The sequence below is a fragment of the Cygnus olor genome, chromosome 3 (genome assembly GCF_009769625.2).
Source record: "Cygnus olor isolate bCygOlo1 chromosome 3, bCygOlo1.pri.v2, whole genome shotgun sequence".
In the NCBI taxonomy this organism is placed as follows: Eukaryota; Metazoa; Chordata; class Aves; order Anseriformes; family Anatidae; genus Cygnus; species Cygnus olor.
Window position 1 is genome coordinate 48,623,923 of NC_049171.1, and position 25,590 is coordinate 48,649,512.

Here is a 25,590-nt window from a genome sequence, read left to right on the forward strand (position 1 = left end):
AGTCAGACTTCTTGATTTTGGGTGTAGATACATTATGTCTGGCTTCCCAATGCATGCAAGGTATGTTTGTAAAAGATAATATTCAGTGCTTCTATTTATGTATAAAGAGTCTGCATCTTATTGCAGTGCCTAGTCTACTTTCAGAGCCTTGTGAAAAGTTTGGTTCTCTTCTAGACATTTGAAGACCTGAAAACATCAGTACACCAAGGATCCAAAACAAAATTGCTCTTGAATCACATTTCTGGGTTCTAAATTAACCAGGAGGAAGTAAGTTTGTGGGGGCTAAAAGGCAAAGAATAAAAAAAATAAAGGGGGAGGGGAGGAGATAGAATGATTACAGTGATTACTGGGGAAAAAGGAGGGGGGTAATGCATAAGGGGGAACAATGTGAGGGCAGAAACTGAAGGAGAACAACTAGGTGAGACACCCCAAGAGCATCCTCTATTTCCTGGAAGCATCAAAGAAGCCTGTTGGTCACTGTTAGAAGACACTGCACAAGATGGAGTCTGCATGACCTATTGTGGCTTTTGTATGTTTTTGTTACATAAATGTCCAGTGCACTTTTAGATTAAGCACTACTGATTTTGTTTACCTAATCAAAATAAAGACAAGAAATAAAATGGCTCTGATGCCAAACAATGAAACTAGCAGTGGCGTAGATAGGTTTGCTTATGAGGAAGGAACTGAGAAAATTAGAACTGTGGTTAATTGGTAATGAAAATGCTGTGCAGATATAGATGTATAGTAATTGTGTGCTCCTAATTAGTTTTCTGACAAAAAAAAAAACATCAAAAATTAAAGAAAACAGAGTTGATAAACTAAGATGCTCTAGAAATTTATTTTAAAATAATCTAAATCTACCCTAACTAAATATTACTTTATAAAATGCTACTATAGGTTAGCACTGAGGCCAATGTATTATTGAGAGCACGTGGATGATAAGAGATCTTTCATGTGGCAGCAATGCAGACTAAAGCTTGTTATCAGGAAGGAGCTTCTGAATATGTCTTTCTGTGAGTGTCTGTATTTCTGCGTCTTGTCATCTGTTTATATACTAAAAAGAGTAGTTGAAGACAAGCTTTTGGACTAACTAGACCATGTTTTGTTTCATATTTTTATAAAAGTGTATGTTCTGTAAATTCTAGTAGTATTGGAGCTTCTGCAGATGGCACCTTCAGAAGACAAAGTTTTGCTATTTGTCTTTCCAAACTGTCTTCCACATAACCTTTTCTGGATTCAGTGTTGCTGATGTTTGAGATACGCTACTGTTTTATATGGAGCTGGTGGAGAGAAAATGGTGTTTTGTTAGCCAGTCTCCAGAAACTTCTTCAATGTTAATTCCTTCCATTTTTTTGTCAACAAAAATGAGTTGGGGTATTTTGGGGTCTTCATACAGCCACTGCTTCCTCTCATTAAGCTTTGCTGCCTCACTGATCAAACATGCTTCTTAGAGGCAATTCTGTAGAGAAGCATTAACTTACATTAGTATTATGCTATGTACCCCTCTTAACTGGTAGCTAGATAATCGTTGGGGCACCAGGGCTACATCTGTACTAATTATTAATAAAAGTAAAAGAGGACTCGGCCTCTGGCTTGGCAGCCAACTGCTTTGTCATGGTTTGTGTCAATACAATGAAAGCGTGTTTAACCCCTTTGCTCCCACATAAACTGGGAATGTCTGTGCCCCGTGTCCAGGCCATTGTCAAGGAGCATGCTACCTTTTTTGGGCCAAAACTACATCGCCGACCATGCTAACAGTTTAACTGAAGGGAAAGTTAAGGCCCCACATTCAGGCCCATTGCCAGACTGTTTTACAAGTAAGGAGGTGGCCACATTCTGAGATGTTTAAGGCCCTGAAGTATGAAGGAAAGAGCCCAAGCACTATTCCTCTGTTGGGCTCTTACACTCATGTTTGTGAATTAGACTTTGTGTTCATAAGCAGCATCTTTGGAGGGAGCTTGCCCAATCCTTTGCCTCTGGGATGCAGTTCTTAGAAATGTGCTGTTCCCTGGAATACTGCTGAACGTGAGAGAGTACAAATTTACCATTAACAGAGGCTCATAGCTAGAAAAACAAACAAACATATAAACACAGAGAGTTTCTGAATGAATACTGCTTTCCCTTCAGTATTCATTACTTGACAGTCCTCATGATCTGCATACATTCAAGAAAGCAATGTTCCTCATACGGGCTACTGTGATTTCCCTCGTATAAGAGGGATAAAGATGAACCAGTTGCCAAGTTTTTCCTCCTCTATAAGTCATCAGAGCCTCTGTCAGTTGATTTTCTTGATGAGTCCCTTATCAGCTGATCAGATTTCTGCCAATTGACTTTGTTTCCAAGGCAACTGCTCTCTTGACAAGCCAGTTCCCTTCAATAGTAGGTAGCTTATTTTTTAGAGTAGGTTGATTACATTTTAACTGCATACTTCTTAACCAGATCTTGCTGCAGAAGTTTCAGCCCTACATGAAAGTGAAAAGATAACAAAGAAGCAAAAGACTGACTAAAATGGAGTTGACAGCATGGTAAAGATACATAAAGAGATTTTATAATCTCTCACAAAATTCATAAATTGTACATATTCCCTAAAGATAAGCATGCCCACCAGTTGCTCTCATTTATATATGTATTCAGTGTATTCTTTCTCTGAAAATAATGAAAGTTCCTCAGTTCTGTGAATACGAGCGGCGCAGCAGTCTGCGTTTGCAAAGAGCTATATCTTTAAACCTATTGATACTGATGTTTAAGGAAGCATAGGTTTTAACCAGGCTTTTATTTATTTTTTAAAACCTCAGTTCAGACTTTGACATGGTCTTCCCCTTCATTGCTTATACATAGACTGATAACTGTTCAGGTTACCACATCCTTTGCTTCAGGGTCTCTTCTATTCAGCTGGTTTTGTATTCTACAGAACTTGTAGGATTGTCTCTATTGAAGTTTCTTCAATTCTTCTTATGGATTAATGTTTTAGAGGAAGAGACATGGACAGGATATAGGTAACTCTTTTTCTGAGAAGAGCAAGCTCAAACATCTATATTCATATAGGCAGTCATGCCTATATAGGTAGCCATAGTGTCATTATGCCTACATGTAAGTTTTAGGATACTGATTTCTGAATATAGCTGGATTAGCATTAGGTGACTGAAGTAGTTATTCTCTTGCTTATTCAGTGTCCTTTCCAGAGGTTATAGTCTTGATTTCAGGGATGACAAAACCTTACAGAATCATTTCTGAAACTTCTGGAGTTTGTAGAACAACTTATTCACATAAATGAAATCAAGTATAGATTTGTGTTAAAACACTAAACTGTATTTAATGTATACTGTAGAACCTTCTTTCTTAGCCTATGCATATACAGATGTCGGTCTGTTTTAGGGATATTAGCACTTATCTATTTTTTTAAAGTCATTTCTTCCCTAGATGACTAGGAAATGCTATGTATGAGCTTCAGTAATTTCAAGACAGTTTGTATAAGCGTTTGGATTTTAGAGCACTTAAATCCTCATGCTGTAAAGGAAAGCATGATTCACTGTTAGCCATAATAAAGCAAGTGTTCCTCTGTAATGTGATTGCTTGGGAAATTTTTGACTGATCACAGTCAGCTTTCCAGTCCCTTTTATAGGGAAGTGATCTTACAAGAGCTTTGTGTTTTATTTTGTCTCCATCTGTTGATAGGATGACTTACATCTGTCTGGACTGGCAGACAGGATTTAGGCGCCAATCCAGCAAACCACTTAAAAAACAGTTTAGCTTTAAGCTTTATAGCAACTGAATTAACAGGTTAAAAAAAAATGAAATAACATTGCTAACACACTACTGTTAGCCATAGAAGGAAATTTAGGAGATTAGGTTGTATTGTTATGTGAACTGTAAATGGAATAAGAAGTGTTAAATTAAGCATGTATTGAGAATAGAAAATATAGATGAAGACCTTTGTTTTCAGTACAGAATTTAAGGGAGGAAAGAGTCCTGTTTTAATAATAGAGTCTATGTTATATACGTGTAGATCAACACTGCTTGGGTGTATAGATATGCAAACAATAGATTTATCACAGATGTATGTAGCAATTTCCTTTGGCCAAAAAAAGTGTAATAATATAATCAACAAGAATTAAGGCATTGCTTTACAAAAAATGACAACATAATGTGTTTCTTTTACTAACAAAACTAGTCTACATTATGCAGTTAGAAATAGTTCGTGCAGATCTGAAAATTCTCATACTTAGATTAAAGTTTATCAAGGTTTGTTTCTTTGAAAATTCTTCTCATTAAATCTTTTAGAAGTGTTAATTCTATCATAAGAAATCGTTGTCCTTGTGCATGAATAAATCTACAGTTTTAAAGTAGTAAATTTTATATTCATGGTGATAAAAATTGGATCATTTTGAGTTTAGTTTGGTTCAGCTTCCAGTCTTACTGTATAAGTGGAAATATGTTAGTTTGTATTCCATAAGGGTGACCTCTTGTGGTGTAAATATGTCGGTATTTCTGAAGGAGCTTTCTGTAATACATTCTGAAGAAAGTTGTACTTAATGTGTCATTTTAATGAGCAAATAAACTAACAAATTAGTAAAAGTAGTTTATATTTTCCAATTAGTTATTAATACATGTATCTTGTATTGAGTATATGTGAAGAAGGAGGCATTTTGAGCATTGTATTCTGTTAAACTTTCTGTGTGTGTATATCTTTTAGTGACCAGCTGAGAAAGCCTGGTGTAGGTTCATTGTGGCCAAGAAGTGCAGGGTGGAAGAGAAGACTAACAGGTACTTATATAAAGCATTTCAATCTCCACTCGAAAAACTGGAGTGTTTTTTTATTATTATTATTGTTATATCTTTTGTATATTTTTGATTTTTTATATATGTGTGTGTGTGTGTGTAATCTATTCTTACATTTGCAGATGTGAAATACATTCAAATAGATATAATCTAATTTTTGTGATTTGAAGATCTTTTTTTTCACTGTATTTTTGTTTTTCTAAATGCATTGTATTTTTAGTATTGGTATACAGGAACAATATTCAAGAAATATTCACCCTAAAATCTGTTGATATTTTCTCTCTTGGTTTTCTCATATGTAGTCTTAAAAATTTGCCGATCCATTAACACTGCAATGTCCATTGCTTTTTGTAAGCTTGCATAGTTGCACTGAAACTAATAAGGCTATCTCAGGCTATATTAGCTGAAGATACAGATTCTAGATTCCCCTGTAGGGCTGCATTTTGCTAATTTTTACATAACAGATTTTAAATAATATTTTCTGAGAACTGGCATGGTTCATACATAGCAAGTACATATTTCAGAGTCTCGTATGCAAACTTGGAAGTTTTCTACTTTGCTGTTACTTTATTACTATTTCACTAGAACTAAGCAGTTTTGTGATTCTGGATTGTTCTGACAAAAGCTGTGATGTGCTCTGCTTTCATTTACTTAGAGGAACTGGGAATACTTAATATATCATGGGAGTTTTTATTCTGTGGGGCTGTATCTTCTCCATTTACAAGCCTTTTAATTTATTTCTACTATTCTATTGGAGAAAAATCATGTGTGTTATGATTATGTCTTTTTATATCTACTTTTTTTTAACATTATATAGCTTTCTTAGTTCATGTGTACTTCATCCTTAACCCCAGAATAAATAGTGGGATAGCTGTAGGAATTCTCAAAAACTTTTGTAAACCAGAGGGAGTGTTCATTCACAGATTATTTCTATTTTCAGATTTCTGTTTGTACTTTCACATTTTAGAGAGGAGGTAGACCGTTTTAATATTGGTGTAGTCGTAGCCACTAAGTATTCCACGAAAAGGCTAAACACAGTAAGTCAGGCAGCACACAGCTTTTGAAAGCTCAGTGTTGCTAAGGCTCTTGTATTTACATGCTAAAAACAGCAACCAATAAATGTAGGCTGATTAGTGATTTTTTTTTTTTTTTTTTTTTACCAGAATGCAAAGCTGTGGTTAAGACCTGTGGAAAACTGAGACAACAAACTTCAGTTTGCAAAACTCTTTTGCTTGAGTATTTTTCCTATTGAATTATGATTTGCTCAGTAAGAAGGTTCAGGACTGTTTCTGCAATATTTCAACTACAACTAGTACCGTAACTTTTCATCTGCACCTTAAAAATCTCCCAGGACTGTGAGTCCTGCAAGTTTATAATTTATTAATGTTGCTTTTCTTTATAATCACATATCTACTGCTCATTCTTGTTGCTAGGATTAATACTGTTCACTAATTGTAGTATTAACCTTTTTTTTTTTTTTTTGGTAGTTACAAGAGATACCTGATTAAAAAAATATGCCATGATACAACTTCTAGGTTCTTATATTTCCTGGTGGATATGAGACAATTGCAGCAGAGTGGCACAAAACTTCAGTTCTTTTTGTTCTGAACTAAAAATTAAATGGCTTTGTTAATTATTTTTTTTTCTAGTAAGACATCTGGTCATATCTGCAAATACATACACGAACGTTTCTATTTATTGCTTCATAAAGTTAAGCATGTGCATGATTAGGAAGTTGATCCCATGTTAGCATTTACAAGAAGTAGCTTTCAATTAGAAAGAAAAGGGACAATTAAGTAAATATGTGGGTTTTGTGGCAGGCAAGGTAAGTGGAAGCTATTCCAATGTTCTCACTTCAGCCATGCTCTTACCTTATCCAGAACAGAATTTTCACTGCAAATGCTGCAGTGTTTTTGTTAAACTACTCCTCAGATCCAAGACTATGAGTTCATTTGATCTGGAAAATTTAATAAAAAGTCTGCAAAATAAGTAAAAATAATAATTCTGTTACCTAATAATATGTACTTACACTAATATGTATATATGCACATACCAACAATATATATTTATGAAACAGCAGCTTTTTTTTTTTTGCATGATCTATTCTAACATATATTATTGATAGCTTTACTCTGTGTAAAAGATACAGACAGTCAATATGGATGTACAAAAAAGAGTTTTTTTTTTAAATCTCTGGATTTTTTTTTTAAAAGAAAAACCTTTTAAAACAGTTTTAAATTGTTTCACTCTTTCAGTAAAGCTCAGCACATTCATTTTTTGAGGTCTGAGACACTGTCCTCAGAATGCAAACCTCTAAGTATTCTGTCTTAGATTTATTGTTATGTTTGAACTGGCTAAGAATTTACATTGTGATTTAAATGCAAGAGTTAGTAACAAAGAGTAGGAGATACTTTCTGACAAATCTGTCACTTAAATGTATATATGGCTTTGTTCTTGTTATTTAGTGGAGTTGTGTGGCTTACTTCCCTATTAAAAAAAAAAAAAGTTAAAACCCCATAAAAACTAAAAAAACCCACAACCAAACCTCAACATTATAACAACAACTTTGTTTGCTATCAAGATAAGGAGATTAACCTGATCTTGAACTCCAGAAATATGCCTGCGTGCACCTTTAAGCAGTTGTTAGCTCCTTCCAAACTCAAGTTGCACAGAAACTCTGGCTCTCCAGGAATAGTGGGCCAATGGTCAAGACCAGAGTTCTGTCGTTTCACATAGTGCCAGGTGAATGTGAAAAGGATGTACAGCAGATTGGAATAATTCTCAGTGATACTGAATTCATATGAAAGTCAGTACCGGAATCTATTTTTTTTACAGAAACCCATTTTCACCAACAGCCTTGTCCAGTCTGAGAAGAGATCCAAGCTCTCAGTTTTGCTTGCAGAAGAATTCCAGACCACTGATTTTTTTTGGTCTACCAATTTTTAACTTTCTGTTTGCTGATAGATATGTTTTATATTTCCTTTTCAGAAGAAACTATAAAAAAACTTTTTTTTTCTTCTTGAAACTTCTGTTTTTGAAGTGGATAAGGTTTCTGACAATGAACAGTAGCTTTCTCATTCACTTTGTAGGAAATTGGTTGAGGGTGGCCAAGAGAGCTAGGAATTGTTGACTTCAAACTTTCTGACATGTTTATTGGAAGCAAAACATCTTTCTGATATCTGCACTTTCCTATTTATCTCCCAAAATGCTGCATAAGAAACTGTCTAACATGTAACAAAGAATAGGGATAAGTTTGCATTTTATGTGAATTTAATCAGGCAGTTTTCAAAACCTGATTGCTTAAAGTGGTTAGAATTACTAACAGGATGTAATAACTAGTAAGACCTTTTCCCTTACTTCTTGGTTGAGAATAAAGTGTCAGTTAATCAAGCTTAGTGTAATATTGTGCATGTGTAATAGATAAAATTTTTAGCCATGGAGGATTGTCTGTAGTATGGATGTTTTTAACACAGAATAAGCTGTCATATGGATGCAGAGCTGAAAGACTGTAGGACATGTTGATGTAAATGTATTCATTACCTTCCAATTCAGCAATCAAATGAAACATTAATGTCAGCAAACAGAAACAAATCTGGATTTACACTGCAGCTTGACATATCAAAACATTTATCCATGTTGTTTTGCTTGAAACTTTTTTTTTTGAGAAAGTGTAAACAGAAACAAAATCTTGAACAGGTAAAATAACCCAGGATATAGAAAAATAAGACTTTTTTTTTCCTGATTGATGAATAAAGTGTTTGTAATGATTTATTTGTGTAGAAGTTGAAACCTTCACTGAATACGTGCTTTTGTTTCGAATGTGTTTTGAAGGCTTAGAGGATGACACAAGAATAAATGAATCAGAAGAGGAAAAAATCTTTTGGCATATGAAAGTTCTACCAATTCTACAGGAACTGAAAAGCGGTGGGTAACACTGTTCTTGAGAATGTGTTTTCTGTTCTGCTTCCTACAGGAGACATGGGACTCATTTGTATTTACTACAGAAGAATAAATGTAGTTGGACTATATAGTCTTTTATGCTTTCATATGTTCAGTGACTTAGCAGTGTAAAATAAAAAACACTTGTTTAGAGTCGTTGTCTGATTAAAATAGCTTATCTTAGAGGTCATAGCTCTGCCAGCTTAGCAGTCAGTGAAGAGGTAATAATTTTAAGAATTAAGTACTTCAGAGATTCACTGTTGTAAGAGCATAGGCTGTACTGAAGGTCTAAACTAAGTTTAGAAAAGTGAGGAAATCTTAATGAAAATTTCCCTGTATGCTTAAAGTGTTAATGTGTCAGAAAAGCATGTAATGACCCAGAATATTGAAGCAAAATTGAGTAAATTAAGTATGGCTTGAAAGATTGAACCCTGAAATCATTTTAGTTTCATTAAAAAGGTTGTTTAGCTTACCTGTATAAACATTATATTTATTTGAATGGTGGGAATATAGAAAGCAGTTTTTTTTTGTTGTTGTTGTTTTTTTTACAAGCAGATAAAAGTGAGTGTCAAATTAGGGGATTGATTCAATTTTACAGGATCTTTTACAGAGTTTGTTATAGCATGCTACAGATTAAAATTATTTTTTTTTTTGCATAATTTTGAAAATGTAGATGAGCATGGAACACCTGTACAATGCTGAATGATTCCCAGAGTGTACCATTATTTTAAAAAGGCAAGATTCTCATTCCCGCATCTGTAACTGATGTGTAGAAAAAACAGTGGTCAGAAAATTTGAAAACAGTTGTGCAACTTCACCTTTTCCTTGCTTAATGCTGAGATTGTCAAATATCAGCCACTGAATTAACCTTTTTCATAGTGACATGTTCTTTATAGGCAAGCAAAATGTTATTTAGAGTTAAAATCTAATTATGTCATTCCCTTGATATAACTGGAACTAAGGAAAATAATTTTCAGGCCCCTTTTCTTCAGTCTCTATTTGATTTGGCTTAGTTTGCATTTGTCTGTGTTTAAAACAAAAACAAAACAAAAAAACACTTTTTTTCCCATTTGATTATGACTTAGTTTTTCTAATAGTAGATGAAATTATCTAATGGGACTTTCATATCAGTTGATTGAATATAGTACTATAAAACTCATAAAGCTTAAGAGTTTTTCTGTTTCTTGAATATTCACAAACATTGTAACTGAATTGCATTACCTCCTGCAGATGCAAGTTATATTGATTTATTTAGGTTGTTAAATGCACAATTGATTTTTTTTCTATCAAAATAAGTATTAGAATTCCATAATTTTAATGTTTTGAGTGGCTCTATTGGTAATTCAGTATATTTTAACTTTGTTTGCAGCTACTTGCTTCATACCTTTCAGGTAATTCCCTGCACATGCATTTAGGTCACATGTAGTTTTACATGTTGCTATATTAATAGGGAAACTTTTCCTGCCCCTTTTCCCTCTAAAAACTTTGTACAAAACTTTTTATTCAAAAACAAAGCTGAAGTTTAACATGAAACTTAATTATTACTTTAAAATCTTAAGAATATAATGTGATTTGAGATGTTACTTGAAGAAAATATATACATATAACCCAAAAGTCTTTTTCTGTAGGAGCAAATACTTTACTTTGTTACCTTCCAGTACTCAAGGGAAGATAACCTTCAAAAATGTGCTACAGGATGCATGATGAATAATTTTGTTGTTTTTAATTTTGATGAAATGGAGCAGAGACCTTTCAGTTTTGGTTCTTTGCCTCTCCTGTTTCACTGCGTACTGAAGCGGAGGGTTTAGAATTGTGGTAAATTTTGTTGCATTTTCTGTCGTGATGGGAGTGGATATGGACCAGTCATTGCTGTTCCTTGAGCATGATGATTGTAAATTGAGAGCCTCCAGGTACACAGCATTAGAGGTGGATCCTTGAATCTGCCTACACCTTTGGGCCCTTATATATAATCTTTCTCCTCGTGGTTCCATCTCCTTACACATTTTTGTGCCAACTGCTTTGTCTCCTTGAATATGACTCTAGTTCAGCTCTGAAGTACAGCCTCAGTAAACGTGGAGTTTATACAGGCAGTTTAAGTGGGTTTATACTGTGCCTTATAAGTGTCACCTTACAAATAGAAGCAAATATGAGAATAAGGATTGAAAAGAAAAAAAAGATTTTTAAAAATAGGCCAATCTTTTTGCTTTCCCTCTAAAGTAACCAGGTGTTTGATTCCTCTGTGTAGAGATGCATTTTTTTTAACAATTCTACTACAGTTTTATTTTTGTATTTTTTAAATAATATTTGAGGGACTCAGATTAGGAGATAGATTACCTCATCAGTAGCACAACTGCCCACTCAAATGCGTCTTGCACCTCTACTATACATAGGAGATTTCTAGTAAGTTTTTACATTCATTTGTTCTTAATCCCAGCAGCACTTGATGTATTAGGTTAGTTATTGACTATTGTATTAGTTCTGTTATTGACAGAAAAATATTCCTTAACTGTCTCTCATTCTCATGTAATATTTGGTAGGGCTCTGTAAAGAAGGCCTGCAGGTTAATAGTTTCCTGGTGGACTTTTGGTCAATCTGATTGTTAGCATTAAAGATGAGTTTCATTTTAGGTTTAGGTATTATTTTGGCTCTGTGATTGCTTGGCTTGATTCTCTTCTTTTTGAAAGACAAAGATAAATCTTTTTCTGAGGATTGCATTATCATCTTGAGAGATTTATTGGCCGCCTTATTTTTGTTGTTGTGCAACCTATTCTTTATTTTGTTCTCTTGTGTTTATGTCTATTGAGATGCTCTGGAAAAAATGGCACTAATTATTTTTTATTTTTCTCTCCCTTCCTCTACCCCCTTCAAGTAGAAGACAATGTAGAAAATCTTTGTCTGGCTTGCACCAAACTCTATCAAGCCTTGAATGAACGAGATATGTTTGGGAAAAGATTTAAAAGAAGAAGTGTGCTTCTGAAGACGTTATATAAACTTGTAGACATTGATTCAGATCCACTTTGCCTGAAGCTGGCAAAGATTATTCTCTCTGTAAGTGTTTTAAAATGCTGTTTGATAGAATGTGAAGGAAGTTTAAAATTGCGAATTACAACTTGTATTTAACTGTGTTTCATCATTCTAAAATATTTCTAAACTAACGGTTCATTAATCACAGTTTCTTGCCATACAAGTATTAGTCTTCCATTTATCCAGACTGGCACTTATTGGAGCCTATTTTTTGCAAGGAGATTGCATCTGGGGAAGGGACACGATACCATAGTTGGTATATGGTGTCTCATATATTGCTTAGGCATGGAAAAAGATAGTGTCCTAAGCTGGGATACACATGCCAGGATTTTAACAAAATAACAATTAAAGTTAGGTGTGGAGGTGGAACTTATTTTTAAAAAATATCTTGACCTTATTAAACACATTTATCTGAAAATACCAAAAACTTTTTTTTTTTTTTAAACAAAAGTATAATTACCTCTTTCTTTGGGAAAGCTAGAGTAGACAAAGAAATAGTTAAGTTTTACAAGGTCAGATAATGTTAGTGGCAGACTTAATGTTGAATTACACTTCTGAGGCTTTTGGTAACGCCTCATAAGATATTCGTACAAGCAAGCAAGGGAAACATGGTCTAAATGAAACTGATATTTAGGGGACCTGAACATAAGCTGGAAAATTATATCCAAAGAGAAGTCAAGTCACTGAAAGAATGTAATGAATGGAAGCCTGCAACTATGTGTCTTGAATAGTCAGAGGTCAAAAAGCATCATCTGAGAGAGAGAGAATTAAGTTTGTTTAACCTAGAGAAGACTAAAGAAGGGACATGCTAACTTTCTTCAGATGTTTTTGAAAAGAAGGGAAATAAGCTGTTTCTCTGAAGTCAATGGGAAGGAGCTGTACACTGTAGCATGAGATGTCTAAGGTAGTCTTTAGAGATCGACACTGGAGGCATAGATTGATTGTGAGATAGTTCTGGATGCCTTAAAATAAGGTGTTTAAGACAGAACTCGCAATCGTTATTAAAAAATGGAAAGAAAAGGATGCCTCCAAAACTACAGTCAACTGAATTCTTAAAGATGCATCTATTAAGAATTAAATAAATAACCTTAATTTATACTAAAACTAAGGTGTAAAATCAGATGTAGTATAAAATAAGACTGAATTATTAGTAGAATTTGAAGTAGTCAAGTGGTCAATTTTATAGAAATGCATCTATGTGTATCTGTGATTTGAAAAGTGATTTTTTAATTCATCATTTTTGTTGCTGGCAATGTCAGTGTGGTGACAAGTCTTGTCTGATTCAAGCATGACACAGCAGATTTGTGCTTCTAAAGGGTTTATCCATTTTTCATTCGTGGTTAGGTGAGTCACCTGTTGCCATGATCTAAGGAGAGTTCCACATCCCAGTAATTACATTAGTGTAGTTGTACTTGAGAAACTTGACAGTAATATATTTTTATGCAGTATGCCATTCTGTTTAAAACTCCTTTTTTTTTTCTTCTTAGATTCATGATTTATAGAATGGTTGTGTTTCTACAAGAAGCAGGAAGCTAAAACTATTATTCAGTTTTAGCATCAATATTCTACATGGAAATCTCAGTCATGTTATATTTTGTGTGTGTAATCAGTAGATTAAAAGTTTATAATGATGAAAAAAACCCTAGCAAAATCTGTGCTTAGATTTGACATAGGTTGTATGCACTCCTGAGTAATGTGACCTTGCTTGAGCATACCCATTCCCATAGAAATTGTTCCTCTTTCATCCCCTATAGATTGCTTTTTCTCCCTTAGTAGCAGCCTGCATTTATTTGATTATTCCAGACTGATTATATGAAAGAATCTGATGATGTCTTTTTTCCAAGGACTTACATTGAAGAATCTTCATGATTTCAGGGATGTTGTTTTCCTTTGGAATGAGTACATTTGAGAGAATTTTTAATAATTCTTGAGATGAGAATTTTTAAGAATTAAATTTAGGCAAAATGTTCTTGTGTGTTCTGATTTAACACAACAAAAGTTTTCCCTAATACTGCCAGTTAAAACTCTCAGTTAATTTGTTGCTTTTAAACCTACTGGTTCAGCTTCTATTAAGTATATATAGACTATCACTGGTGCAATGATACCACCTGGCATTGTGTTGTAGACATTTTAATAATTAGTGTGTGGAAGGGTTCTTCTTTAAAGTGATTTATGTTATTTTAATCAGAAGATATAGTTATATATTCATATACCACGTAGACATTATATGGTACTTATTAAGAAAATAAAAGTTCCATTACAGACATTTTTCCATGGAAACTTAAAAATCATGAACGGGAGAAGAAGTTGCCCTTCAAATGCGGAGGAAAGGGAGAGACTTGTTATCAGAATTTTAAACACATATTTTCCTTTCAGTGACCTTTAGTACATTGTAAGATATTATTTTTGAACATTTGTGAATAACTTTCATTATGAAATATATTATTGTACTAGATATCTTTGTTGTGTGGCCGTAGATGCTGAACCAGTGAATCCTGTACAAAATTTCTTTGTAAGAGTGAATTAGAGAAAAAAGATGTGCGGCCATATACTACCTGCAGAAAATACATAAAAAGGTGTATATCATCTGTTATTTCAAAGTCAGCACAGTTTGCTAGAGAGAGCTTAAGCTAGCTAGGTTTCAGTGTCCTTTAATTCTGCAAACTTTACAGTTTGACTCAGTATCCTGTCAGGGTTTTAGCTGGAATTTAAGAGTTTTACTTTGGGAATACAAATTTGTCGTGATGTCTAAACTTATAAAATGTTATGATGTACTTTTGTACGTAGATTGTAGTTGTGAATCTTGTGTCTTTTTCTTCACAGATGAAAGTGGATGGAAAAAATCTTCTCAATGTCTGCAAGCTTGCATTTAAAATTTGCAAGAATGAAAAAAATGATTATATCATTCAAAATGATAAGTTATTGGGTATGTATTCTCTTATTATATATAGCTTAGATTCAGTTCTAGTTCAGCTTAGAACAGTTCAATAGTTAGATTGATCGTCTTTCAAAAAACATTCTCAGAGTTAGTGTTAGATATGCACTAAAACTTGCTTACAGCATGAAACTAAGTTTCTTCTAGTCCAGTGTTCTGTGTTTGCCCATGACTATCGATGATGTTATTTAGGGGAACATGGAAACCTAGCTGTTTTCTGTGGTCAGTTTCCCCTGTACTACCCCAGCATTCACAATTGTTTCATTCTATTAGGGACATTAGATGGTATACCCCTGTCTAATCCTTTTTCATTTATGGATCATTTGTCCATTAATTTGGCCAATTCCTTATTGAACTTTCTGATTCTGTCTGTCTCTACAATCTTACAGACCAACAAGTTCTAGAAATTCTCTGCTGTTTGAAACCTCCTTGTTATAGTATTGCAGGATTTGGTTTTCTGCACTCAGCTTACCTTCCAGCTTTGTGATTTTGTAAACCTCTGTCATATCACATCTTTCTACACTTCAGACTGAGGCATCCCAGACTTTTAGCTTTCTTTTGAAAGGATATTGCATCATTCTCTCAGTTGTTTTAGTAGCCCTTCTCTGTACCGTCTCTAGCTCCAGTAGATCCTTTGAGATAAACAGAACAAAAATACCAATAGAAATCAAGATGCGTCTGCACCAAAGTCTTATAGAAGTGAGATAATGCTGTCTGTGTCATTGGCCACCATCAAGAAGGATACTGAGAACAATCATTGGCTTTTTTAGTTGCTGCTGCACTTTGAGCCAACAGTTTCAGAGAATTGTCAGCAACTGCTCTGTTTCCTGATTGTAACTGTTTGTGTTTTTATTTGAATCCACACAATCTTTGCAAATATGAGAAATATGAAAATAAAAGAGTGTATGAAATGTAGTCAATATCATTTGATGATCATTCCTTTAGTTAAAACTTTATTATGTTTTATTAAGGTAGGCCTAGATATGCACATGAAATAAATGTTTGCAATAAGTTAAAGTGTAAGTTTAGACCTATTTAAAGACATGAGAGCACTCATGGTCTTAAAGCTTAGTATGTGAGTGTTGGCAGGAGTGAAGACCAGATAAGCCTTTCCAGCATTAAGATCAACAGGAAAGGACTCGGAGAAAAGAGAACAACTGAGATCACTCAACAGATTTTGGATACTGAAAACTACAGTTTTGTAGAGATAAGAATCATAAAAAGTCTGGACAAGTTGGCTGTCTGTGCCTGTGTAAGCATTGTTTTTTGGGGTATTTTTTGATCTCACTTCCATCTTCACTCACTTATCTTTCTCTTGCTTTTCTTTCCCTGTATTTTAAAAACTAGAGAAGGAAAGAATGTTTTTGATAGTTCCTGTTGTTGTTTGGTTTTTTTTTCATTATGTTTTGGACCCACCTTCTCTAGGCTGAAGACTTCAACCTTGTCATACTCGTAATCACTCAGATTTCTGTTTCTATCACTGGGTTATAGATTCAATTTCTTTTTCTTCCTCTGGCCATGCAAACTATTTATGTGCAGTGGAGCATCTCCAGTAGAAGAAATAAATTAACTGTTAATCCCAAAATAGACAATGACTGTTTAAGACCACATTTGACACTGAGTAGAGCAGTGATTTGAAGCTGATTTCTCACATTGCCACAAGCCAAGTGATTTAGCTGACCACTAGGCAGTTGGAGGGGGGTGAGAGCCTGGGAAAGAGCTGGGAGGGTGTACTTCCATCCTTATACGTGGAAAAAGTCTCAGTTTGAGGTGAGACAGAGTGGTGGTTTCACACTGATGGCTAGCTAAGCTCCACTGCACCTGTTCAAAAGAACAGGGGGAGAAAATATGATGAAAAAACGCTCTTCGGTTGAAATAAGGACAGAGAGATCACTTCCCAGTTTCTGTTATGGCCAAACAGACTCAGTGTAGGGGAAAATAATGTAATTTATTGCCTATTGCTAATAACAGAGTAGAGCAGAGAAAAAATTAGAGCAAACCAAAACCACCTTTCCCTCCATCCCCCCTTTTCTACCTCCTTCCCCCATGTGGCACAGGAGAATGGGAGCTGCATTCAGTCCCTAATGCTTCGTCTCCGCCGCTCCTTCATGGTCACTCTCTGCCCTGGGTGGGCTGCCCACAGGCAGCAGCTCTTCAAGAACTGCTCCCACACGGCTCCGTACCACGGGGTCCATCCTCCAGGAGCAAACTGCTCCAGCGCGGGTCCCCCACGGGCGGCAGCTCCCCCCAGACCCCCTGCTCCTGCGTGGGCTCCTCTCCACGGGCTGCAGCTCCGGCCCGGGGCCTGCTCCTGCGGGGGCTCTCCATGGGCCGCAGCCTCCTCCAGGCCACATCCACCTGCTCCACCGGGGGCTCCTCCACGTGCTGCAGCGTGGAGATCTGCTCCGTGTGGGACCCATGGGCTGCAGGGGGACAGCCTGCTCCACCAGGGGCCTCTCCACAGGCCGCAGGGGAACTGCTGCTGCGGTGCCTGGAGCACCTCCTGCCCTCCTGCTGCACTGACCCTGGGGGCTGCAGGTCTGCTTCTCTCACACTTTCTCACTCCTTCTCCCAGCTGCAGTGCAGCAGTTTTTTCCTTTCTTAAATATCTTATCACAGAGGAGCAACCAACATTGCCAGTTGGTTTAGCTCTCTCTAGTCAGCAGTGGGTACCAGTTCAAGCTGGCTGGAGCTGGCTTTTACCTTATACATGGGGCAGCCCCTGGGCTCTTCTCACAGAAGCCACCTCTGCAGCTCCCCTATTACCGAAACAGACAGAAAAAACTTTTGAAATCTCTTAACTTAAATTAGATGAGAAAATGTTTTTATTCAGCTGGATGAAACATGGAAGCAGAAGTAAATGTAAATTTCAACCAGTTACTAGAAATTCAAAAGTATAATGTTGGCCAGAATTACTTATTTAAAATATACCCCCCAAATCCAGAGTGTCTCAGTTTGAAAAGATATGCTAGGCTTGTTTTAACAAGTGTTAATTTTAACATTTCGGATATCTGACAGGGATGGCATAAAGCAAAAGTGTTATGGTAACTTTATCTACATAAAAAGTGAAGCTAAAAAGGCTACAGATAGACTTCAAATGTGAGATGTGAACTACGCATCTGTGCTTTTTAGTGATCCATTTAAGAGATTTTAGTCTTCAGCAATCAGTAAGAATAAAACCCTTTTAACATCTCAAGTCTAATACACAAAATTCCAGGCTTACACACTTTTGCAAATCTTGAAGATTTAATGATTACTACTGTGGGTTTACAACAGGTACCTGAAGCCTGACAAAACAAAAGTCAGGCCCATTCTGTTATCCATCAATTATTATTCCTTGGTTTTGATCCAAATACCCAATTTTTCTAGCTCATTTGTTAGAAAAGTACTATAAAGAATTCAATTAGAGGTGGTTGTTTGTTGTTGCTTTATATGTTAATCTCTTCAGTGACTGAACTATATCAAATAGAAAATGTTAATATGAGGCTTTCTGAATAATGATTTTCATTTTAGATTGTTTATTGGAGGTCCTGACAACTGAAGATCTACAAAAAAACAATGAAGCTCTCCTGTATTGCATGGGAGCTATAAAATTCATGTCTGGAAATGCAGTACTCCTTAATGAAATGGTCAGCAAAGGAGCTGTTGAAATGTTGCTGCAATTAATGAAGCAAATTAATAACATAAAAGAAAATGACGCATATTTCTCCAACTTGGGCCACCTATTAGTCCAGGTTAGCATTTGCGTTTATTTCTAAAAGTAAACACTTCAAGGGGAAATTAAAAAAATTAATTAGAAGAGATGAGCTACGCCTGTGTGCCACCATGAGTTGTCCCTATATTTGAATAGAGTTCTTTTTACGAAGTTTATATGAAGTTGTTCAGGACCGAAATTTAATTATTGTAGGTATTATTAGCAGTTAATTTTAAAGGCTTCATAAATTCTGAAGTTAATAGGAATATTCTTAGGTACCTAATAAAATGAATTTCTGGTTATTATTTTATGGTGCTTGTAGTGTTCTGGATCTTATAATAAATAGGAAAAAATGTGTTCCTTGTCTAAATTCTGTAAACTGCAATAATAAATACAAACCAGCACTGCAAAATGCATGTTTAAAAAAAATGCATTGGAAAATATATCTACATTAATTTGACGAAGTACTTTTTGAAGAAATATTATTTAAGGAAAGGGGCAACAGTATAAAAAACAATAGTAGAGTAGCTTTTTGAAGGCAGCAGGCTCAAAACTTTTTCACCGTGGTGAGTGATGGCTATAAAAAGTAGTCCTTTGCCCTAAAACTGTTTAAACCATAGTGCTTCAGAACAAAATTGGTGTGTAAGTACATCTTAAGTTATGCATAGGTTGTGGTGTTTTGTATTTGTTGAGGATTTGCCAAGTAGATTTGTCAATTATTGATGTAAAGATTAGTCGGTGTAATTGTAAGCTTCTGGGCTCTTCACAAGAAAATGAATTGGATGTTTTTTCTGAAGCAGTGATTATACTAAATGGCAGATTTCTCTACTAATTTACAAACAAGGGATTTGATACTTGAAATTCTATGTGAAAACAAATAGCTTACATCATCATGTTGCTCTTACTGATTTTTGTTTATTTTAGTGGAGCTGTGAGGTATGTCTCTCCAGAACAGTGTGTATAATCTTACACAAACATAGCCTGGGAGAGTTTGCAAATGGCAAACTAATAAAACAAATGAATCAGAGTATATTCAGCTGTTTGACCTGCTGTCTGAACTTCCCTGCAACTTTGCAGGAATGCCTTTTCTTCCATTATTTGTTTGTGGAGAAATTTGGGTTTTAATTCAAGTGTTTAATTTGCAAATATATGAAAGGAAGCTGTAATATTTTACATTTTTGTTTTGGTCATTATAATCTATGCTGTTTTTCAGTATGATTGGAAGTGTAGCAAAAGGTGTTTCTAGCACTAGCTGTTTCTAGGAAGGCCTCGGTTATTTTTTGGAAAGTTATTTTTTGGAAAGTCAGTACTGACAACTGTCTCATTAAAGTCACTGTTTCACTTGTTTGTATTTCTTCTCTAGTAGCACAGACACTAAAATGTAGTGATTTCTGCTGCTATGCAATTGCTGGGTGACTTTTTCATGCCATTTCCTTTAACAAATCTACATTAATGTGAATCATTTCTTCTTTGTAAGTTAACTGTTTAGTCATCATAAACAAATACAGGACTATGTCTGTCTTCAGGGATATAGTATCAAATACAATTTCCTTAAAAATTCACATCTTCAGAATACAGAAAGTTTTTTGCCATACTTAAGCTTGTAGCAAAAGATTAAATATGCAGTGATGTACAGAAAAAATGAATAAATACAAGTTTTCAAGAATAGAGGGCAAATTACACTGGAAGAGAAAAACACCTTAAGTATCCACAGTGATCTCTGGGGGAGGCTCTGCTGGCTCTAAATCCTGATAACTCAAGTGTCTCAGTTAAGTGGAACTGACCCTTCATTTTTTAACTGTATAATTGCACAATCACCAGATGGCAGTGTTATACATAATCCTGCCAGGTTGTATTTTGTTGGAATAAACTTCCCCTCTGATGTCTTCATTATTAACAAAATATGTTATGCAGAAGTTTCACAATACAAGGATAAAAATCTTTGTAATAATATGCATTTTTCCTTAACAGAGGACATGAAATCAAGGTAGTCTTTGACTCGTTTTATGTTACTGCATCTAGTATTCTGATCATATTTCTATGAATTACAAGAATGCTTATTCAAAAATGAAGACATTTAAAGTTTCACTGGCAAGACTTAACAAGTACTCCATATTCCTTAATTGAAAAGCACTTAAATGTCTTCCCCTTTAAAAATAGCAATTATCTGATGTTAGATTTTCTGGTTTTGTGAATTTGATCTTTCACATGGCAACATAAGGATTAGGGGTGGTAGAAATTGCTAGAGCCAGTTGTTAGGCATTTCTCCACGAATCATGTTGTCTGCTTGAATAAATTAAGAGTAGCTCTTGAATTCATCTGGTGGCTGGCTGGCTTCTGTTATTTTGTAATTTGGAGTCTTGACATTTCACTTATGTACTAACTGTTCTTTTTTTATTAACAGTGCCATCTTTCTATACAGGTTTCATTTCTGTCTAGCCTTTACTTTTTTTTTGTAAGATAGTTCTGTAGTTCTGATGATGACGAACTCTGAGATTCCCTGATAAAGTACTAGAGGAAATGCAAGTCAATTTTCACTAACTGTGCACATACATTTACCATTGTACTTTGTAAATATTTCTGTAATTTCTAAGCCATGTAGAGATTGTATGATACTGGTCACTTACAGTAAAATTCTTGATAATTTATGTGCATCAACAAAGGTTTTAGGATTTGTAAATGCACAGAGGCAACATAAGAACTTATTTTCTATCTTATAAAAAAATGAGTGAGGAAGTATGCTGGGTAAGTCATACTACCCTATGAAAACAAGGTGTTCCACAGGCAGTAAATCTGAAGTTATCTGATTTGAAATGGTTAGGGAACTTCTGGGGGGTTCTTATAACAAGTGGTCTCTGACCATTTCCAACAGAGTATTTCTGGATGTTTGTAGGATTTAAGGAATACTCTATTTGGGGAGTGGTGATAAAATGAAGTTTTATCATTTAAATAACAAAAAAATGATTACTCCAGTAGAAACTAGAGATGAGATGGTGAGTAAATGAAGAAATGCAAGAAAGTAGTTTGTGATAGTGTGAGCTGAGACAGTAAAACTCACAGAATTAGTGCTGCCATGGTGGTCCTGGTGGAGAAAAAGCCACTGGTAGATGTCCAGCAGAACTGGAACAAAGTGGATGGTTACGATATTTTGTAAAGACTTTTCAGGTTAGTTTGAGAGAGTGCACAGAGCTCTCCTACAGTGTGGGTCTATTTCTAAGTGTTTTGGGTTCTTCTAATATTTTTGCTTTGCAAAAGGCTTTCGACCTTGGTCTGAATTGCTGTAGATTTTTTTATTATTATTATTATTTTTAGTATTAATTAATTTCCTGAGGTAGGTTTTCACTTCAGCATTACAAATCTAGAGATTCAAAAACTCCTCCTTAACAGAAATAGCCACAGTGTGCCTTTGTGGAGTTCGCATTTTGAAAGTTTATAATTACCTTGATTTTCTCTTGTACTAATAAAAATAAATGACCTACAGTATTTGAACGGAGCTAAGCATTCTTTAAGCATTGATCACTGAAGTTTGTTACATGCCTGAGCCAGCAGTGCTTCCAACTCCCTTGGCTCAACATCAGCTACTTTTAGCAGCCCTCAAGTTCCTTCTTGCTTTTCTGTGCCATGCGTACATTTGGTTGCTGCTGCACAGCAGCAGAGCACTGAGGAAGCTATTGCTAGTTAGAAATACCTTTCTCTTCACAGAGGTTTCTTTTGTCTACCTGACTACAGTTTTTCTAAAAGTTGTAGTATCTTAAAGACATGTACATTTTTGCCAAATTTGCTGAAATTGACAGCAAAGCTGTTGGAGGATGGACAGAATAGTGCTTAGTGACCTACGAGCAAAGGCTGCTCAAAGGCAAAAACTCAGCCTGCTCTTTGACAGATTTTTCCTTCAAAATGATCAATTGCAAATCACTGGGCAATCAGTACAACTCAGTGATGTAATACTTCATTTTAGAGTTTTGTGTGTTTACAAACAACTTGAACAAATAGTCTTTATGCCTTACCAAAGTACATTTAAACCCATACTGAATTTTAATACTTTGCTCTTAAAATAAGGAAAATTTGAAGAATTCCCCTATTCACTTTAAATCAAATGATCTCACATTAATTTTATAGTTTATGGTTTAGATCAAAAGTTAACTTGTGTGTCATTGCCTGTCTGACCTTGGTATTTAACTACTCTTGTCTAGGAAGAGAACCAGAGAATCTCAAAATATGCAGTAGCTGATTCATTGTGCGTATTTACAAGTGATAGATTATTTTATGCTTTAAGCTCCTTGAAATAGAACAGTATGAAAATATTTTGGTTTCTCCAAAATAAACTTGGGCTTCAGCTTTTAATTTATATGCTCATTGAATGCCAGATTTCTCTTAACCTTGATGAAAATTTGTTAATCAAAGAAAATAAATTGTATTGAATTTTATGTCAATTCATCTTCATTTGTCACTCACAGTTATCAAAATATGTATTGGATGTCAGTACTAATTTGCAAGACTTAAATGTAGTTCTTATAAAATCAGATGTTATTTGACATATCACTTTAACTGTCCTCACAGCATTTCACAGAATTTCCAGTTAACATGTGGTCGTATCCATGCATGGGAAAGAACATGTTTTCCTCAAAGGAAGAGGTTACATGCAGGCAACGACCAGTATCAATCCTTCATTTTCAAACATTTATTCTAATATACACACTTTTGTTACTTACACATTTCCTGTTATGATTTATTGGTAGGTACATACCTGCAGAGTATTAACAGGATATTCAGTCTGCCTTAGACATTATAAATTAGACCCGAGCCTTATGAAACTTTCAAAACAGTATGGATTCTGTAGTAAATAGCTACGATTAATGACTCTTTAAATATTCTATGTGCAGCTGACAGCTACTTTGCGAAACTTGGCTGATTTACCTCAGGCAAGATGCCAACTCATTTGCAGTGGTGCAGTCTCTGAGCTCTGTGTGGCGCTAGAGCAACGTATGAACGATAAGGATGTGTGCACCTACATAGTCAGGATTTTCAGGTGAGTTTGGAACACAATTCTGTCGATTTCTGCTTGCAGTCAAGTCAGCATTACTCCTTCAAGTGACCTCAAAGAGGGCAAGATCAGGTACTAAAATTGGAAGATTTATTTTCATTTAATTAGATTGGTTTTGAAAAGGTCTGCATAGTTTTTAATGATTTTATATGATGATAATGTCTTTACTTGTACTGCTAGAATTCTTTTAATATCATCCATACAAACTTGGATTCGTTGTCCTGGGTAAAAATATTTCCTCGTATTGTGTCACTCTCCATTCACACAGATTCAGATTTTTGAAGTACCATTTCAAATATGTTAGAACTGCATAAATGATTCATGATTAAGTTAAATTGATTAAATTAATTGATGATTAAATTAGGATTAATCCTAAATAGGATTAATGATTATTTTAGGCCATGATTTTAAAAAGTGCAGGAAATTACACAATCTTAAATTATACAGGGGACTGTATTGTAAAATACAGTAAAAAACAATGATCCATGCTCATTGTTTTGAGCTGTTACAGCCTGTTCGAGGACATTAATCTGTGGGATCAGGGCTTGAGTGTGCAGATGGAAGCACTGAAAGAATCTCAGTTTTATGGGCAGCTCAATGGCTGCTTCCCAAGATGTGCTTAGTAGAGGGAGATCAGTGTGAGTGAATCACCCCAAAAGATTCTTTTGTAGTCTGAATAGTTTCTCAGTTGAAAGGCTTGCAGTTACCAAGCACAAGCTTGCAGTACCCAGTGCTAAATGGACTTACAAACAATTTGAGGATTTTATAGAAGTTGTGAAATTAATTGTTGGCAATTTCAGGAGAAGCTGGATTATAAACACAATTTATGAATGCCATTCTGTGTGAAGTGTTTGCTGTTGCTGCTTTGTTACTGTCATGAGTCATGTTGCCTGTGGCTCCACATTCATTGAGAAGCCATCCTGGTATGGACTTTTCCCCTTATTCAGCCCCTCCAAATTATCCATCACATTCTCCTTGATAGATGGGTTGCACTTTGAAGAGCAGATACATAAGGATCTATCATTCCTCCCTTTCCACAGTCAAAAACAGGCAAAGTCTTCTCCTTTGCCATGTGTGCTCTTTGTAAAACATGTGAATTGTTCCTCAGTTCCATGCCACCTTGTCTGCATCTGTCTCTCTAATTTTACTTCTAAAATGAGTAAAATTCTAGCAGTGATCACAGCACTTTGAGCATATTTACCTCTAACAAGAGAGCATTTCTTTTACTTGGTAAAACGCCATGGAAAGTGTGGCTAGTTAGGTAATGTTTTTGTAATTGCACTGTAATTCTGACAAGGACATCTACTTGATCTAGAATTCAACATGGAGAAAAAGTAATTTGTTTTATTTAAAATTTCCTTTTTTGTAATGATAAAGATGAGCAGTGTAGGACTGGAGCAGCGGTTAGGGAAAATGCAGAGATAATACTGTGACTGCAAGGTTTGTTCTACATGTTTGCTGGTGAGAGACATGCTCTGTTAGTGCTGACACTGGGCTCTACTAGGCTTGTGTTAGGAAGGGAATCTTCATTCCTCTTAGTCTGACTTCCCATGTCACCCTAAACTTATGGTTCTTCCATTTAATACTAAGAAATGCTGCTGTTAGCATATTGTGTCAAATGGCAGGCAGGTTGGGAAGCTCCTTATGTTTGCTTCTTTCCATAATTTGCCCTCATATGTGACTGTGTGTGCCTTTATTAGAAGTCAAAGTATTGGCATTCATTTCACTTGTTGGAAAACGTGGCTCTGAGAGGCAGAGTGATTTTTATTTTTTATATCTTTTGTGGGGGAAAAAAAGTGCTTTCATTCAGTTATATTTTATTTTTGTACCTTTGTAGCAAACTTTCTTCCTATGATGACTTCTGTGCAGCTTTAGCAGACTGCCCCAGATGTTACATCTTATTTTTAGCCCTACTAAGCAAACACCAGAAGCAGCAGGTCAGTTTTTTCATCTCTTTATTTTTATATATTAATCCTCTGATGTGTCTGTGCATTATTGTGTGTAAGCCTGTTTTCTGTGACCTACTTTTACGCATTTTCCAAATAAAATTTTTAAAGGATTGACAGCATTTTAAGTAGTAAATAATTGAAATTAAATCACTTAGATTAAAAATTCAAAGCAATACAGAAGACAAACAGTTGATTAACTTGTCTATTGGTTGCATGTGTCCTTTGA

The 25,590-nt window shown here is 35.2% G+C and overlaps 1 protein-coding gene across 11 annotated transcripts in view; it reads left to right on the forward strand.

Moving 5' to 3' along the window:
• ARMC2 (armadillo repeat containing 2) overlaps positions 1–25,590 on the forward strand; it is a 67,221-nt gene that overhangs the window by 18,091 nt on the left and 23,540 nt on the right. For 6 of the 11 annotated variants that reach the window (XR_005818218.1, XR_005818217.1, XM_040551611.1 and 3 more), the window contains 7 exons: positions 4,694–4,764; positions 8,611–8,703; positions 11,588–11,766; positions 14,566–14,668; positions 18,191–18,411; positions 23,255–23,400; positions 25,253–25,352. Coding sequence is in view for 9 of the 11 variants with exons in the window: in XM_040551611.1 (XP_040407545.1) it covers positions 4,694–4,764; positions 8,611–8,703; positions 11,588–11,766; positions 14,566–14,668; positions 18,191–18,411; positions 23,255–23,400; positions 25,253–25,352 (913 nt within the window). In the remaining 2 variants the exon portion in view is untranslated. The remainder of the gene's footprint in view (positions 1–4,693; positions 4,765–8,610; positions 8,704–11,587; positions 11,767–14,565; positions 14,669–18,190; positions 18,412–23,254; positions 23,401–25,252; positions 25,353–25,590) is intronic. The other 5 variants (XM_040551602.1, XM_040551604.1, XM_040551606.1 and 2 more) reach the window with 3 other exon arrangements.